This window comes from Stegastes partitus, unplaced genomic scaffold (genome assembly GCF_000690725.1).
Source record: "Stegastes partitus isolate 25-593 unplaced genomic scaffold, Stegastes_partitus-1.0.2 Scaffold179, whole genome shotgun sequence".
Lineage (NCBI taxonomy): Eukaryota > Metazoa > Chordata > Actinopteri > Pomacentridae > Stegastes > Stegastes partitus.
Genome location: NW_007577910.1, coordinates 557,273 through 573,515, shown reverse-complemented (window position 1 = coordinate 573,515; position 16,243 = coordinate 557,273). Strand labels below are relative to the sequence as shown.

General features: G+C 40.5%; 1 protein-coding gene across 1 annotated transcript in view; it reads left to right on the top strand.

Moving 5' to 3' along the window:
• The window catches only part of lama5 (laminin, alpha 5), a 130,584-nt gene that overhangs the window by 97,452 nt on the left and 16,889 nt on the right, over nt 1-16,243 (top strand). The window contains exons 36-54 of the mRNA XM_008280023.1: nt 185-329; nt 1,228-1,368; nt 2,381-2,542; nt 4,475-4,582; nt 4,746-4,829; nt 5,900-6,130; nt 6,773-6,886; nt 7,059-7,189; nt 7,358-7,438; nt 8,116-8,330; nt 9,130-9,230; nt 9,987-10,170; nt 12,200-12,340; nt 12,569-12,720; nt 12,825-12,935; nt 13,562-13,673; nt 14,139-14,312; nt 14,522-14,718; nt 15,905-16,021. Coding sequence (XP_008278245.1) covers nt 185-329; nt 1,228-1,368; nt 2,381-2,542; nt 4,475-4,582; nt 4,746-4,829; nt 5,900-6,130; nt 6,773-6,886; nt 7,059-7,189; nt 7,358-7,438; nt 8,116-8,330; nt 9,130-9,230; nt 9,987-10,170; nt 12,200-12,340; nt 12,569-12,720; nt 12,825-12,935; nt 13,562-13,673; nt 14,139-14,312; nt 14,522-14,718; nt 15,905-16,021 — 2,701 coding nt within the window. The remainder of the gene's footprint in view (nt 1-184; nt 330-1,227; nt 1,369-2,380; nt 2,543-4,474; nt 4,583-4,745; nt 4,830-5,899; nt 6,131-6,772; nt 6,887-7,058; nt 7,190-7,357; nt 7,439-8,115; nt 8,331-9,129; nt 9,231-9,986; nt 10,171-12,199; nt 12,341-12,568; nt 12,721-12,824; nt 12,936-13,561; nt 13,674-14,138; nt 14,313-14,521; nt 14,719-15,904; nt 16,022-16,243) is intronic.

Here is a 16,243-nt window from a genome sequence, read left to right as displayed (position 1 = left end):
GCTGCCAGCCTATATATCTGAAAAGTCAAAATACTGATTAGTCATTTTTAAAATTAAGAATAGGAAAAAAGAAGTAGTTTAGCTCCTGCAAGACTGAGGGGCTTTTAGCTTCAGAGACAGAGTTGGTCAAGAAGATGAGATATTAAACACGCATCAACTATCGTTTTTGTGTTTTTTTCCCCAGATGTAAGAACAACATCGTCGGCCGTCAGTGTGACCGCTGCGCCCCTGGTTTCTATGGTTACCCCAACTGCAGGCCATGTGACTGCAATGAGGCGGGAACAGAGGAGGAAGTGTGTGACTCCTTCACGGGACAGTGTCTCTGCAAGGTGAAGACGAACACACACTCGCACCCAGGTTATTCAGCATTGCTCGGCTCAGTCCATATAATCCACAAGGATATCTTCCACAAGTGACTGTTCCCTACCTTTTTGATGCACCACCTTAGGCAGTCAGCTTTTTCTGTAAAAGCTACGACTCAGTGGAACACCCTGCATGATGATATTAAGAACTGTGTTTCTATCAGCAGTTTTAAAAACAAACTAAAACATTTGCTTAAGGACACTCAGAACTGGTGCTGCAAGGTGGCGCAGTTGGTAGCACAGTTGCCTCGCAGCAAGAAGTTCGCCAGTTCGTGTCCCGGTGAGGGCACCGGGATCGTTCTGTGTGGAGTTTACATGTTCTCCCCGTGCAGCGTGGGTTCTCTCTGGGTTCTCCGGCTTCCTCCCACACAGTCCAAAAACATGTTGAGGTTAATTGGTGATTCTAAATTGCCCGTAGGTGTGAATGTGAGTGTGCTTGGTTGTCTGTCTCTAAGTGTAGCCCTGTGATAGACTGGTGACCTGTCCAGGGTGTCCCCTGGACCCTAAGTCGGCTGGGATAGACTCCAGCCCCCCCGCGACCCTAGTGAGGATTAAGCGGTGTATAGATAATGGATGGATGGATGGACACTCAGAACTGCAACCATTAATGTCTTTTTAATTTGCATTTGTGCGTGACTGTGTGTCCATATGTGCTTTTAAGAGTGTATGTGTAATGTTGTGTTTCACTGTGTCATGTATTTTATAGTCCAACTTTTTTGTGACTAAAGCTAACTCTGGTGCAATACATCAAATGGCAACATTTATGTTAACATTGTACATGGTCCCTTTTTAAATAAACTGATTAATAATAACACCCCCACTCCTTCACATATGTTAACCCGTGGTGTGATCCCTCCACCTATAGGAGAACGTCCAAGGTTCTCGATGTGACCAATGCAGAGTGGGTACGTTCCACTTGGATCCAACAAACCCGAAAGGCTGCACCAGCTGCTTCTGCTTCGGCGCCACTGACCGCTGTCGCAGCTCTGACAAAAGACGCACAGAGGTACAAATGTTTGTGCATATAAATTCTAGATTATGTTTTTAAAAAGAAATTAAAAAAGAAGAAAGAAATTTGCTACATGGTTGAGGTAGAAAAATGACTCTACTGTCAAGAAATAGTGTTTATCTCTTGCTTCAAGGTTTCCAGAACCTGTTTTCTTAACTCGTGGACGAGTTCTACATGAACACATCACTGTTTCCCAAATTTCACTTGAGAGATGTATGTGTTTGTTTGTTTTCAAATGCCATAAATGATAAATAAAATAAAATAAAAAGAAAAGTTATATTTCTTTCTTATTAATTTTTTTTTTTTTTACATTTAAAAAAAATATTTTTGGGGCCTCTTGCCTTTGTTTTGAGCAGTAGAGATAGAGAGGAAATGGGGGAGAAGAATAGGGAGAGACCTGCAGCAAAGGGTCGTGAGTGGGAGTCGAACCCATGACCACTGCGTCGAGGAGCTATAGGGGCGCCCCTTTTCTTATTAATTTTACAAAAAGCTGAAGAAAAAAAAAAACTGGAATTACAATGTCAAGCCAGCTTACACAAAGAAAGCTGGGCTGTGTGGAACTTGCTTCATAGTAAAGTCATTAGTTCAGTGTCATTAAAATCCCAATAAAGTTAATATTTTCGAGTATTTATCCTACAAAGATGGTGAATAAAGATCCTGACTTGGCGGCCCGGCAGCCCAACTGGATAAGACGGCGTCCCATGAATAGGGGCTATAGTTCCCCAATGCAGCAGTCATGAGTTTGAATCCCGCTCACGGCCCTTTGCTGCAGGTCTCTCCTCATTCTCCTCCCCTCTTTCATGTCTATCTCCACTGCTCTACAAAAAAAATAAAAATAAAAATCATAACAATAAATAAAAAAGATCCTGACTGTATTTCATCTGGAAAAGCTTTTGAACATTTTCATGATCTGTTCTGTTGACTTCAGTTATGTCTTTGGCCTTACGTGTGATCTTTGCTGTACTCTGCTTGTATCCGGCAGTATTTTATTTATTCTCCTCTCTTGTAGATCATGAACATGGAGGGCTGGGTGCTGCTTGGAGCAGACAGACAGGAAGTCCCAGTGACTGTGTATCCTGGTCAGGATCTTGTGGAGGCCGACCTCAGCGACGTGCCCGATGTTTACCAGGACCTCCATTGGCATGCAACGAAGACTTACCTGGGAGACAAGGTAGGAGGGAGGAACAACCTGTTGAGGAGGTGGGAAAGAGTACATTGATGGTGGGCTTTTCCTTTAGGTATGTTATGGTGTCGTGTGACAGGCTCGATGGATGCATTTTGACCTGATGTCATCACACAGTATACGGACTAATGGAAAAGTTGCGACAACAGAAGCTCAGTTTTCTGCACTGCATCATTGCAAATACTATCTGTCAGTAAAAATAGACAAACTGCACAACAAAACTAGCGTGGAGACAACATGAATGAGAAAGTTTGTTCACAGAGCTTTACAGCATATTATGGTACTATTTTAACCAAACTTAGCTGCACTTGTCCAAAAAAAAAGCTTTGTCACCAAGTTAAAGTGTGTTAAAACCTTTAAGCTTGATTTTATTTAATTTTTTTCAATATCCAAAGACCAATCATGAGACTGCCTTTGAACAGACTGGAATATGTACTCTTATGAGACATTTCCCTTGAATATCATCAGTGTCAGGTGCAATAACAACAAGTCAGGCATGACAGGGCAAAGATTCACTGGAATCTGCTGTTGAACATTAGCTTTATAACATACTCTTAAAATGGTTGGAGATGATGTGTATGTGGTTTCTGTTTATCTAATCAGCCTATATTTACTCAGAGAAGGTTCACTGAGGATGTGATGAGGGTGAAGATGAGATGATTGCATTTGCAAAAAAGCAAGAAAAAAGAGATGATGGTAATTTTCTGCTCAACATTTTGCAACCGGAGTCACTCGACATGCAAAATGCTTTAAAAGTAAAGGCAATTATTGGAGTAAGGAAATAAAAATGTAGCTCTTTTCTCTTTTCTGTAGTTTTAGCAATGAACAGACTAAAACAAAAAGTCACATATACATATTCATACAAAAAAAGACACATCATGTGCGTAACAAGTCAAACATCATGACTGAGCAGTTTCACCTTTAAACTGCAGGAAGCAACATCTAGGACATTTTAAGGCAGGAAGGGATTATTTTAATGGAACTCTTGAACACATGACTTTGATACACACACAGATGTGTTTTAGATCTGATAAACCTTTATTAATCCCACAGTGAAGAAACGTGCAGCGTTCCAGCAGCGAAGAGAATAGTGCAAACATATTGGGACATTAGAAAAATGAACAAGAAATATACACAAGCACTGTTGATATTGCACAGATTTTCCTTCTGTAGAAATTTAGATAGTATTTCTCTGAATGTGGGGGGAAAAACAATACTGCACATAGTTGTTCTATATATTTAAAGAAAAGTATTGATATTGCACAGATGCAATAATGTATATGAAGATGCACAAAATATAAATAATATATGTAATGCACAGGTATTAATGCACTGATGTTGCACGAGAGTGAAATACAAGGTATTATGGAGTTATACAGATGATCAGAGAGGGACACTAAACATTAATCCATAAAGGAAAGCAGCATTAAAGTGAGCCTAAAGACGCCTACAGAGTCCCAGCACATGGTTACAGCTACATTGAAGGAAAACACATGTATATTCTTCCGACAGGCATGTCCCGCATCGCTGATCCAAAGGCTCAGACAAGGCTCAGTGTTTCGTCTGGCCGTTTGACTCAACAGCTTTCATGTGTGTTTCAACCAGCATCAGCGCTTAAGCTGATGCTTCGATTTAAATCCCAGACTGAGTCCTGCTACGCTTCATGTAGCTGCCTCAGATGTCAGCTTGCAAATACCTGCATGGTTACCATAGAAGTACAGGTATTTTATCTTTTAGTGATAAAAACGCAAGCCCTTGGTCTTGTTCTATTCTTTGACTGTATAGTCAGAATGTAATCCATTGTTGTCTGATTAAGATGCATAGGGATAGGGGGTTTAAAGCTGCTCTGTGTCTGCCTGGTATTCCCATCCTTCCTTAAAATCTTTACTTTCTGCCTCATCGCTGCCCCTGTTTCCACAGGTGTCATCCTACGGAGGTTATCTGAGGTATCGTCTCCACACTCAGACCATGAGAGGCGACGTGTTGTCTCTGCCTGCAGAAGCCTCCAGGCCCGACATCATTCTCAAGGTGCAAAACTTTGTCGGCACACATGCACGGACACAATACACGAGCATACATGCATGCACATTTTGTACAAAAAAATCCTTTACCTCTAAATGTGTTGGGATGGATGTCTGATACAGAAGATACCCACGCACCATCTCACACCTCTGTTTTTTTTATCCTGCAGGGTAACCAGATGACACTGGTGTTCATGGAGAGAGAATACTCGTCACCCGAAGAGCCTCACCTGGGGATAGTTCACATAGTTGAGGTAGAGTCACTTTTTCACGCAGCCCTGGGATCTACTAGAATATGTTTATTGTACATTGCTGCAGCACATCTTCTCACCTTCTGTCTGGAATGCTTCAATTTAACCCCAGTCTCTTTAACCCTTTATAGGGCACTCCTTGAAATACTTGGAAAATGAAAATTCCAACCCTAAAGTGTTATTGAAGGACATTTCAACATATTTTTACTTTTGTGACTTAAAAAAAGTAAAATCAACAAAAATGTTGCATAACAATATTAATACAGTTAGCATATGGTAACTTGCCCATCTACGGTTTAAAAAAAGGGAATTGATAATAAATAAAAGAAAAAGTAACAAACTGCAAAAAACATTTATTTAGAAACATTTTCGTTTGAAGTAATGATACTTACACAACCAGTGACAAAGTATTTATAAAGTGCTTGGCAAGTTCATTTAGTAACATTTTTCTTGGGGTGGTGGTATTAGTGGCACTAATCTCAAAAAGTAAATCAAAGTGGAGCTCAATGCAAACCAGCAACAAAGCATTTATAAAGTGCCTGGAACATTTGTTTAGTGACATCTTTCTTAAGGTAGTGATATTAGCATTAATATAAAAACTAAATCAAAGTGCTCATGGTTCTTCAACCTCAAGGAGAGGCTAAGGGTGGACATATTAAACGTCCAAGGAAGTTACCAAATATGGTCACTTGCCCCGTAAAGGGTTAAAACGCTCTGATTGGTCAGCTGGTCTGACCAAAGTGAGGGGTGCTGGATATGTACTGTAACCCTGGATCTCTGAGTATCGGGGTGTCAAGGAGTGCAAAAAGTCAGTTTTTTTTACTAAATCTTGTTAGTGCACACAATTAGTTTTTGTCAACATTGTCTATGAAAGCTGTAGAAGAGAGTTATTTTAATGCAATATCACATTTTTAAGCTTAGATTTGGTAAAGTTTCCTTCCTCTGGGCCTTTGATAGTTTTGGCAGCCAAATATCTGCTTTTACTATTTATCTATACATGCCCATGCAACTCTTCGGCGTGGATGGTCATTGTGTGACCTGGAGATGAACTGATCATGATTCTCTCCTCACAGGGAAGTTTCCGTCACGCTCAGACCGGTAACTCTGTCTCTCGGGAGGAGCTGATGATGGTTCTGGTCAGTCTGGAGTCCCTGCAGATCCGAGCCCTCCACTCTCAGTCTGCCCACTCAGTGTCCCTCCGCGGCGCTGTGCTGGAGGGAGCCGAGAGTCTGCCCACCGGACGCCATGCCAACAACGTGGAGATCTGCATGTGTCCCGCCAACTACCTCGGAGATTCCTGTCAGGTGAGGCACCAGTTTGGTTGTTGGCAGCTTCACTGTTACATTATTGTTTAATATTCAGGTCTTAGCATTAATCCTGTCAAAGGTGGTTCGGATTTCGTTTTACTTTTTTAGCTTGTTTATTTTGCAGGAGATCTTTGATTTTTGATGAGTTGAAAAAGGTTTTTCTTTTCTCTCTCTTTTTGAATTGTAGCGTCTTTCACATTATTTTGATGACATAAGTTAACAGCTGTGTCTAAAATAATGGGCGCTCAGTTTTCACTCAGTAATAAAAATTAAATTAAGATTTTTTTTTTGTAACATCTCCTGTAAAGATCTATGACCTCTGTGGTCTGTTTATACAAAAGCATCCAGTTTTTTATATCCAGAAGACAAGCTATAATGACATTCATGAACAGTCTTTGCTGAAATCTTCCCTTCATGTATCCACAAAAACAAACCTAATGAGAATATCAGGAGTTGACTATTGCATGATCAGATTTTCGTTCATGCGTGCTTCAAATATTTAACAACATATATCTGTAGTTTATGAGATAAAAGCTTTCAGCACATCATAGCAAAGGGGCCACTGATGATTTGAGATGGAATAATGCAAAAGGAAAATTAGTAAAGATTCATTCTTTAATGTTCCTCTCCTCTCTGTAGAAATGTGCTCCGGGTTACTACAGAGACACTATCGGCCTGTTTCTGGGGAAATGCGTTCCCTGTAACTGTAACGGACACTCTGACCACTGTCTGGATGGATCAGGAGTCTGTGTGGTGAGAACCTTTTAGAATAAACGTGGAAACCTTCTCACAACCTTCCTTTTGATATGTGTGTGTGTGTGTGTGTGTGTGTGTGTGTGTGTGTGTGTGTGTGTGTGTGTGTGTGTGTGTGTGTGTCCCCGCCAGCCATGTTTGCGGCTTACTAATTGTCTGTATTTACCATCAGAACTGCCAGCATAACACCGCCGGCGACCACTGTGAGAGGTGCCAGGGTGGTTTCCTGGGTAACAACAGTCTTGATGGACAGGCCGTGTCATGCTCCAGTTGTCCCTGCCCACTGAGGGCCCCATCCAACAAGTTCGTACATTTACTCTTCATCCTCTCACTCCTTCTTTTATTATTTTTCTCAAGTAAATTCCTGTCATAGTTTGTGCCATTATCTGTCCCAACCACTCTGCTGACAGTGCTTCTAACTGGACTATACACAGTTTGACGGTAATTTGTTATTTCTCTCTGTCTGTGTAGTTTTGCAGAGGGTTGTGTGCAGAAAAGTGACAGGATGCAGTGTTTGTGTATGCCGGGTTATGCTGGACCAAACTGTGAAAGGTAAAAAAAAATGTCCTCAACACATTGTGGATCAGAACGTTAAATTCTAAGTTACTTTATTCTAGTATGTCATTGAAGAAAGATTTTTGTTTGTTTTTAAGCAGTAACTGCAGAGGTCACCTGTGTAGAATAAACTGATTTTAATAAACATCAGAAATTTAAGCTTAGATTTGGTTATTTTTCCTGAATAAAACAAACATTGCTTGTGATTAGGTCTAGGACGACTAGAAAGTTGAAAAATCAAACTTTTCTTTCTGTTTTATAGTTTTTTTTTGCAATGATGCTAAGACAGTTTTGGGTTAAAGGTTATTTAGATACCTAAACGTCAAATAATGTCATCTTTTTAAAGGTATACTTATGTCTAAATTTTATTCTTTAAGCAGGAGAAAAGCACTGTACACTACAGAAACGCTATTTTCTGCAGATACATGTTTTTTTTGTTTTTTTTTTTTATATATATTTTTTGGGCTTTTTGCCTTTATTTAGCACAGTGGAGAGAGACAGGAAAGGGGGGAGAAGAGTGAGGGAGAGACTTGCAGCAAAGGGTCGTGAGCGGGATTCGAACTCACAACCGCTGCGTCGGGGACTGTAGCCCCTGTTCATGGGTCGCCCGCTCAACCAGGTGAGCTATACGGGCGCCCCAGCTACATGTTTTTAACTATAAATCTGTTATACAGGTGTGCCCCTGGGTTCTACGGCAACCCGATGGTTCTTGGCAGTAGGTGCCAGCCATGCCATTGCCACGGCAACACGGACCCCAACATGCTGTTCACTGACTGTCACCCGCTGACCGGAGAATGTCTCAGCTGCATGCACAACACAGCCGGACCTCACTGTGACGTCTGCGCTCCTGGTTACTACGGAGACGCCATTGGTGCCAAAAACTGCACCAGTGAGTTCAGCTTCAGCCTTGACACAGGAAGAACTTCATGACCTGTTAATATTAAGTTGATCAGAGTAGGCTGTTCAGTTTTGCAGAACTAGCTTCAATTCAGTAAACAAACATGCATGGTACAAAATTGCCTATAAAGTTGGAATAATTTTTGTTATCAGACACATTCCTCTTTTTATTTCTGTTTTTACACATCAGTAATCACTTCTGACCAGGTGCAATGATTACATAATGAGTCCCAGTTACCAGGTGAAACCAATTCTGACCTTAGGATCTGACTGAAGAGTGGGACGTCCTGCCCATTGACACCATCAACAACCTTGTGGACAGTATGCCAAGATGTCTTAACACGTTGATCTGTGTCAGAGGTGGCCATACTCAATATTAATCACTGAGTGACATTTAAAAGAGTAACATTGGACATTCTAATGCATGAAATCCCCTCGAATATGTGTTTCCTGTTAAAGGGACCAAGGTTGAAAAATTGAAACTCTTAACTCTTAATCCTACTGTTCAATACCCCCAATTCAGTTTAAGCCTAATACACAGTTTGCAAAAGTTAATTGTGGTTTAATTTTACTGTGATATGTATTGTATGTATCTTGTGATATCAATAAAGTTTTGAGAAGATATACACTTTATCTATCAAGAATAAATCACAATCATTTCATGAGAAGAGGTAAAAATAATAGTTTATTCCAACTTTATACGCAACACTGTATTATGAATGAAAGAATGTCATTATAAGGTTGCAAATCGCAGATTTTGATGGATGATATGTTGTGTTCTTGTTACACAGAATGCAGCTGTTCTCCCTGTGGAACTGAGTCATGTGACCCTCACACTGGACAGTGTCAATGTAAATCAGGAGTCACTGGAGCGCGCTGCGACCGCTGTGAGGTAAAAGCTGCTTCTACGTGACTTTAACTTTCTACCTTTTTTTTTTTTGGTCTTCGGTGTTGCACTGCCCTGAATCCTAATTGTATCAGTTGAATGTGGTTCAGCTATAATGACGACACATTGGAAAATTTGTTCCTTTGTTTTTTTGTTTGTTTATTTAATGCCAGCATTCAGTGTTTGGCTGCTGTATGGATTTGTGGGAATAATAAGCCAGGCAGCACATTTATTTCTATTTAAATCAGGATCTTTTAGTCTGTTTCACTTTAAACATGACAAGGACTTCTGTGGAGCTTAATGGCAATTAATATTGCATCAAGTATCACAAACATCATATGACAAACTTCTGTGTTTTGACAGAAGTTCTCTTTCACACAATCGTGTTAAAGTCGATCTGCTCTCAGAGAGCGCAGGCCTTCACAAAGGGTAAAACTCCATTAACCTATGATGTGCAATTTCACAACTGATACCAGATCTGCACCAAAATTAATCGGTTTTTACTTTGACCACGTTCCACCTCTCCACCAAGTCCTATTACAATTGGCCTGGTAGTTTGTGCATAATCCTGCTGGCAGACAGTTGCACAAACAAAAGATAATCAAAGAAGGAATTCAATTGTGTGTCAGTCAGTAGCTGTTGCCATCCACAGTCATGTTAATTTGGCAAAGAGATAATCCAAACCAAAATGTTGCAGCTCGCAAATTCAAACTGTATTTTATCTTATCCGGGGTGAATACCTGAATCTGCTGTTTTCCTCAGGATGGGTCCTTTGGCTTTGACTCGTGTTCTGGCTGTCGTCAGTGTGACTGTGATGCCTCGGCAGCTCTCGTCCAGCCGTGCGATCCTCAGAGTGGACAGTGCGCCTGCCAGCCTGGAGTCAACGGGCCAAACTGTAGACAGTGTGCTCCTGGTCACTGGGACTATGGACCCAACGGATGCAGGAGTGAGTGAATCCGTGAGACGGCACTTGTTGAACTAGAACGGCACTCTGACAGCATAGTCCTCTACCAAGGCCAATGCAGTATTGTGCAATTTGAAAGAGTGGTCCAGATCTGCACTGAAGTTGAATGAGTTCTGTTGCCTCTCCAAGTTTCATCATGCTTGGTAGCTTTTGTGCAAACTTGCTGACAGACAAACAAAAACCAGTGACAACATGCCTCCACCTCACCAAAGGTGCGAATAGTAGAGTGGTCCAAAAACTTCATACACACGTGCAAATTCATCTCTACATCCTTTCGTAACAGCTAACTTACTCTTTTTTTAAATTTGACATTTTAAAGTAGAGTAGGTTAATATGAATAATACAATATTTGATACATTTGACAGATACATAAAATGTGTTGGCACGTTTTTCTACTGTTGGAGGGTTTGACTGCAGCTGCTTCTACATGACAGCTTACTTGCCAGCAATCAAAAGTGCTGATACGTCGCTGATAATTTTTAATATATGCTGCACCCTAAGCTTTTCCAAGATTCAGCCCTGGTAAAATGTTGCAAAAGATCAATTAACTTGTATTCCAACAAACACACCAACATTGCGTTAGCAACAACAGCAGTAGTAGTAGTAACGGTTTCTGTTTCCAATCACAGAATACATAAATACATACATAAATAACAGTTAAATAATGTCTATAAATGTGCGTTGATATGCGAAAGGAGCCTTGTTATTGATGCAATGGCTGCTTTTGTTGAATCAAATGCAAAATGATGTAAAATGACCCCTCTGAACCCCAAAGCCCATCGCAGATTGAAAAGGCATGTTATCTTCACTACAACTACTGAAATGACTCCATTTATTAGAACTAAAAACTGTAACAACAGCCAGATTTTCAACTTTTCTGACAGTCATTGATTCCACTCATCTGAGATGTACTGCTCCAATGGAAAACTTAACTGTCATGGCTTTGTCAATGCTCCTGACCCACATGCAGAAGGACACTCAGGAGAAGAGGGTTTGAAATAAAGATTTTATTCACAGCGAACAAGGAATATGTGAAGAGGGTTATTCTGGCTGGGACGTCGACGAGGGTCTGGTGGGTGGCTGGGCGGGCAGGCCGTGCGGTGGTCAGTGCAGTGGGGGTGAATAGTTGAGGCGTACCGGTTGTGAGCAGGGTTGTCCAGAGACCAGCAGAGATAGCCTCAGGTTGGTACAGGCTGGTTGCGAATGAGCATTAGCTAGGAGCAGGTACTCGGGAAGAAAACCTTTGGAGAGGGAAAAAGTCAGTTATAAGCATGCACGGGAAGGAAACACACGAAATACTTCGAGGAGGCTTGATGTGTACCACTATGGTTAACACTCAGGCAGTGAGTGATCGGTGACTGCTCCTTTTGTCCTGGATTGACAAGCCTCACGAGCTGCAGCACACCTGCATTCCCTGCAGGTGTGTTGTGTACACACCTGCAGGGAATGAGCCCCAGAGCAGCACAAGATCCCCTAGGGCGCCCTCTGGTGGATGACCTGCCGGAGAAAACAAACAGCCCAGAGACCCGTTCCCTGACATTAACTAAACCTAACCTTAAAATTGTGATATTTTATCAAGATTACTTTAACCTACGTGTCTTCATTAACAATTGACAAAAATAAACAGTTTGGTCTATCAAGGTTCTGCAAAAAAAAAAAAAAAAACTGCATTTCTTGGATGAATTGTGAAACTATTATTGACTTGGCTGCAACCACCAGTCATGTTATAAAAAAAATCAGGGACTTCTGGCTGAACTGCAGACTGTGTTTACAGAAAGTCCATGCAAGACAAGTAGGGAGACAAATTTTACGGGTATGTATAGTTTAGTTTCCAGTGTAACACCTTCTTTTTAATATAATAAATAATGAAGCAAATTTAGATTTAGTTTTTTTTAATTATATGTGACATCATTACTTTGTTATACAGCACAGATTGCATTTCTAAATGCTCTTCTACCCATGGTTGTTTCCATAGAGCTGTAGATATTTCATATCTCTCTTTTAACTCCAGAGTGCGACTGCAGAGGAGGTCGCTGCGACCCCCGGACCGGAGAGTGCCGCTGTCCTGACGGGATGACGGGAAAACAGTGTGACACCTGTTCACAAAGATACAGTGTCCCTATAGAGAAGCACCAGGGCATGCACTGTGAAGGTAAGTGAAACACACATTTGTACACACACAGTGACAGCAAGTGGGGTTATAAATTTAAAATAAACCTAAAAGAAAGAAAAAAGGCCACCAGGCTTTCTTATAAATTGTTTTGTAAAGCAGTTCCTGGATAGTTCACCAGCCTGGGTTATGAGATTTGCTGCATGTCATCCACTGGCCTTCTCCTAGGAATGAATTGAAATGTGTTCATGTGTGTTTCCCCTTGTACAGTGTGTGACAGCTGCGTCGTCGTGCTGTTGGAGGATCTGGACAAAATGAACGAAAATTTCCGCTCAGTAGCCGATCAGCTGGGCAGCCTCAACGCCAGCTCTATGGCTTGGGCGCAGCTGCACAATCTCAACAAGTCTGTGGAGGACATGGCTGTGAGTTTATACACACAAAAAACAAATACAAACTGAAAGACTGCTGCGCTGTTGGTGCCGTCTAGTTAGCAGGTATGAGTTAAACTATCTTTCCATGATCCCAGCGTGCCATAGAGAACTACAACAGCACTCTGGATGAGAGCAGGAATCGGGCCGACATGCTGGATGCTGAGATCATGAATATCGACGACGACATTGATGAGCTGCAGAACAAGGTGAGAACACACACACATTTACATACTACATATAAATGCGCTGAGTGGTGTTTAATCCTTCACTGGAACAATCTAAGTCCCCTCCAACACCAAACTAAGATATTTATCCCTCTGAACTCCGAGCAGTTTCTGTGCATTTTCTTCTCCTGTCACATTTTCACACATTGTGGGCTCATTTTTCACAGCAATATAAAGTAATGCATCTCTATAGGAACAGCAGTTGATTCAGTTTTCTGCACATAATGCCCGACTAGTTGAAAATCTTACAATTCTTCCTGTTTTTACAGATTCTGGCTCTGATTCTTGCTCAACATTGTAGTTTCTATGTTTATTAGGCGAGAGAATACACTTGGAGCTGATAAATGCTTTAAACATCTTTATTGTAGAGATGTATGATTTAGCCATTGTGACAAATTCTTCTCAATATAGATTTCATCTTAAAATCAGTGGTAAGTTCACTCAAGCAATATACAGCAACATTTTTTGTTTTTATTTGGTTAAAAATGGTGAGAAACAGTTTCCAGTTTTCCGCTAACCTGTTATTACACTGTGTTCTTTGCCACAGCTAAATGAAATTAACTTTTTTGTGTATCTGAGAGTGTTACGTGTGTTATGTGTGTTTTCAGGTGGCAGCGATGACTGACAGGGTTGGTGACCTGCATAACAGTACCACGAACACACACCAGAGGGCAGAAGATCTGCTATCTTTTCTCAACAACATGACAAAGGATATAAATGGTAGCAAACACTGAATGTTTTTATATTCACATTTTTTAAATGTAATATTAGTATATGTATTAAAATGTCTTAAAGGAAAAGTTTAAGTGTGTTTTGTTTCTATGTCAAGTAAAAACAGCAGAACATCGAAAATACATCGTCTTGGATGGATAACTAGGATTAAAAACTTTTTTATTTTTTTTTTCAAAAACAAGCCTCCAGATCAAACTTTTCTACTGTAAAAATACTGGTTACGTTTTCCTTAAGTTGGATCATGATACAAATCCTTTAACAAAATAACTTAATTATAAAAATACAGTATCTTTACTGCAAGATGAGTTGTTATCTACACCTCTATAATTTTAATAATTTGCTGTTTGCTTTTATGTACACTTTCTTACTTCCTCATTCCACTAACACTACATTTGATTGATATGTTTTGTTTGTTTTTTTGTTTTTTTTTACAATGTTTTCGTTTTTCCATAGACATCATGCTGATGGCAAACCGCTCTGTACTGAATGACACTGAGGCGGAACAGGACGATGACGAGAGGGATACGAAGCTGAGGGAGGTGCAGGCCATGCTGAGGGAGATGAGGTACAGGAGCTGTGTGGGACAAAAGAAAATAGCCGACAAAGAGAAGACAGAGGCAGAAAAATGTAAGTTTATTTCCTTACAGAAACGTATTCATCCATAAAACACTGATGGACTTTTTTCTTCGAGTGTTAATGTCTCACAGGAGAGACAATAATGCAGTGGTGTATTGTGATCCCTAACGAATGCAAAATGACACAATTTTTCTGCACCAGGTCATACACTAAAAAAGTGCTCATGTCTCACATGTCTCACAACCTCTGTCCTCTGCTAGTGTTGGATCGCGTGAACAAGCAGTTGGCAGGTCGTCAAGGAGAGAACAATGACTTGGCAAAAACCATCAGAGATCGTCTGTCCCGTTTCCACTCTCAAATGATGGACCTTCGAGACGCTCTTAACGAAGCTGTGAACAACACTGCCAGAGCTGCAGAGATCAACAATGTCAATGAGAAAACCCTGGAGGACAATAATGTGAGTTTTGGGATGTCTTAATCAAGTATTTTTGCCCCTGATCCAAGCCATTTAACCCTATTCAGGACTTTCATGGTCTTTTGGGGTCCATGAACCCCAAAAAAGAATATGTGCAAAATATTTGTTGGTATTCAATGTAGACTTTTAGACTTTGTTACATACATTTTCTGATAAGTTGATGTATTTTTGGTTCCAAATGTATGACAAATGTCCCTCTTTTTATATTTGAAAAAAAGAAATCTTGAAAAAAAAAACAAAAAAAACCCAATGCCTCTCACCTTAACCAAATGGCCCAAAAGTCCTGAATAGGGTTAATACCAAGTCCCAGTCCAATTCTTTTTTTTTTTTTGAGCTAACCACATTTCACATGTTCAATTAATTTAAAGATATTCAGTGTATGTGCTTGGCAATTGAATAGCTCTGGCTTGCATTTTAAAAAATGTGTGTCAAAGGTGTTCCTTAATGTTACATAAATGATCATGATCATGATTGTAAAGCTCTATTATGACACTGTTTGAAATGCAGTGTGGCTCATGACTCCAAAAGAAAGTGAAAACCTGTATTCTCGACAAGCATGTCAGAAAATGTATTTTAGATTAACTATAGTGTCTGGTTCAGTCTTACTCTTTAATAAGTAGGGGGTAACTCAGACTATGGGCAGTCTAGTGTTGGCAAACAGAGAACATTGTGGGGGGTTTGGCTATCTTTGGGCCACCATGACAAAGACTTCTGTGACACTTGATGGCCTCCAGCCAAACGTTGTGTATTTACGTCAAGCTGGGATCAGCTAAGATATCATTCCTATATTGCAGTGGAGTATATAATGGACCCGCTTTGGGCCCATGTCATTTATCTGTTGACTCAATAAGCAATATCTGGACAGGAAACATATCTGCTGTGGTCAATTAGTTTTATCAAACAATCAGATATTGGTTGATTTAGAAAACCTAGAGTCCTGCAACAAATTGTGCTCACCCTTTACAACACCTTATGCAGATGTTAACAATAATCAGGCTTAGGTTTGTGCTGATACCGATCAATTAAAGAACACCTTGATCCGCCCTGACCTTCGAGATCAGATCAGGACATCCATAGTGAGTTTAGAAAAAGAATACATCTCCATGAAGCTTCTTGAAGGTGTGAACAAAAGTTATTCTGATATGTAACTACTCTGTCTTTCTTTCAGAGGAGAATACAAGACTTGCTGGCGAAGCAGAAGGAGGTGAACGACCAGCTGAGCATGGCTGAAGATGATGTCGCTCAAGTCAACGACGTGCTCTCCATGCTGCAAGACTCCAAGGAGGTCAGAGCAAACACAAAAGTCACAGATTTAAACTTGTAGTTCATATTCTGCAAAAATCTCTAGGAATCAGACACGGCAGTTTCTGCTTTTATCACACTGGGTGTTCAAAGGATCAACTATAGTATCAACACATTAATGACAATTTGCAAAGTAACTACGCGAGAAAAAATAATCTCTTAGCTTCACGCTCAGTTCTTAATGTCTTTCTTAGTATGCTGGGAC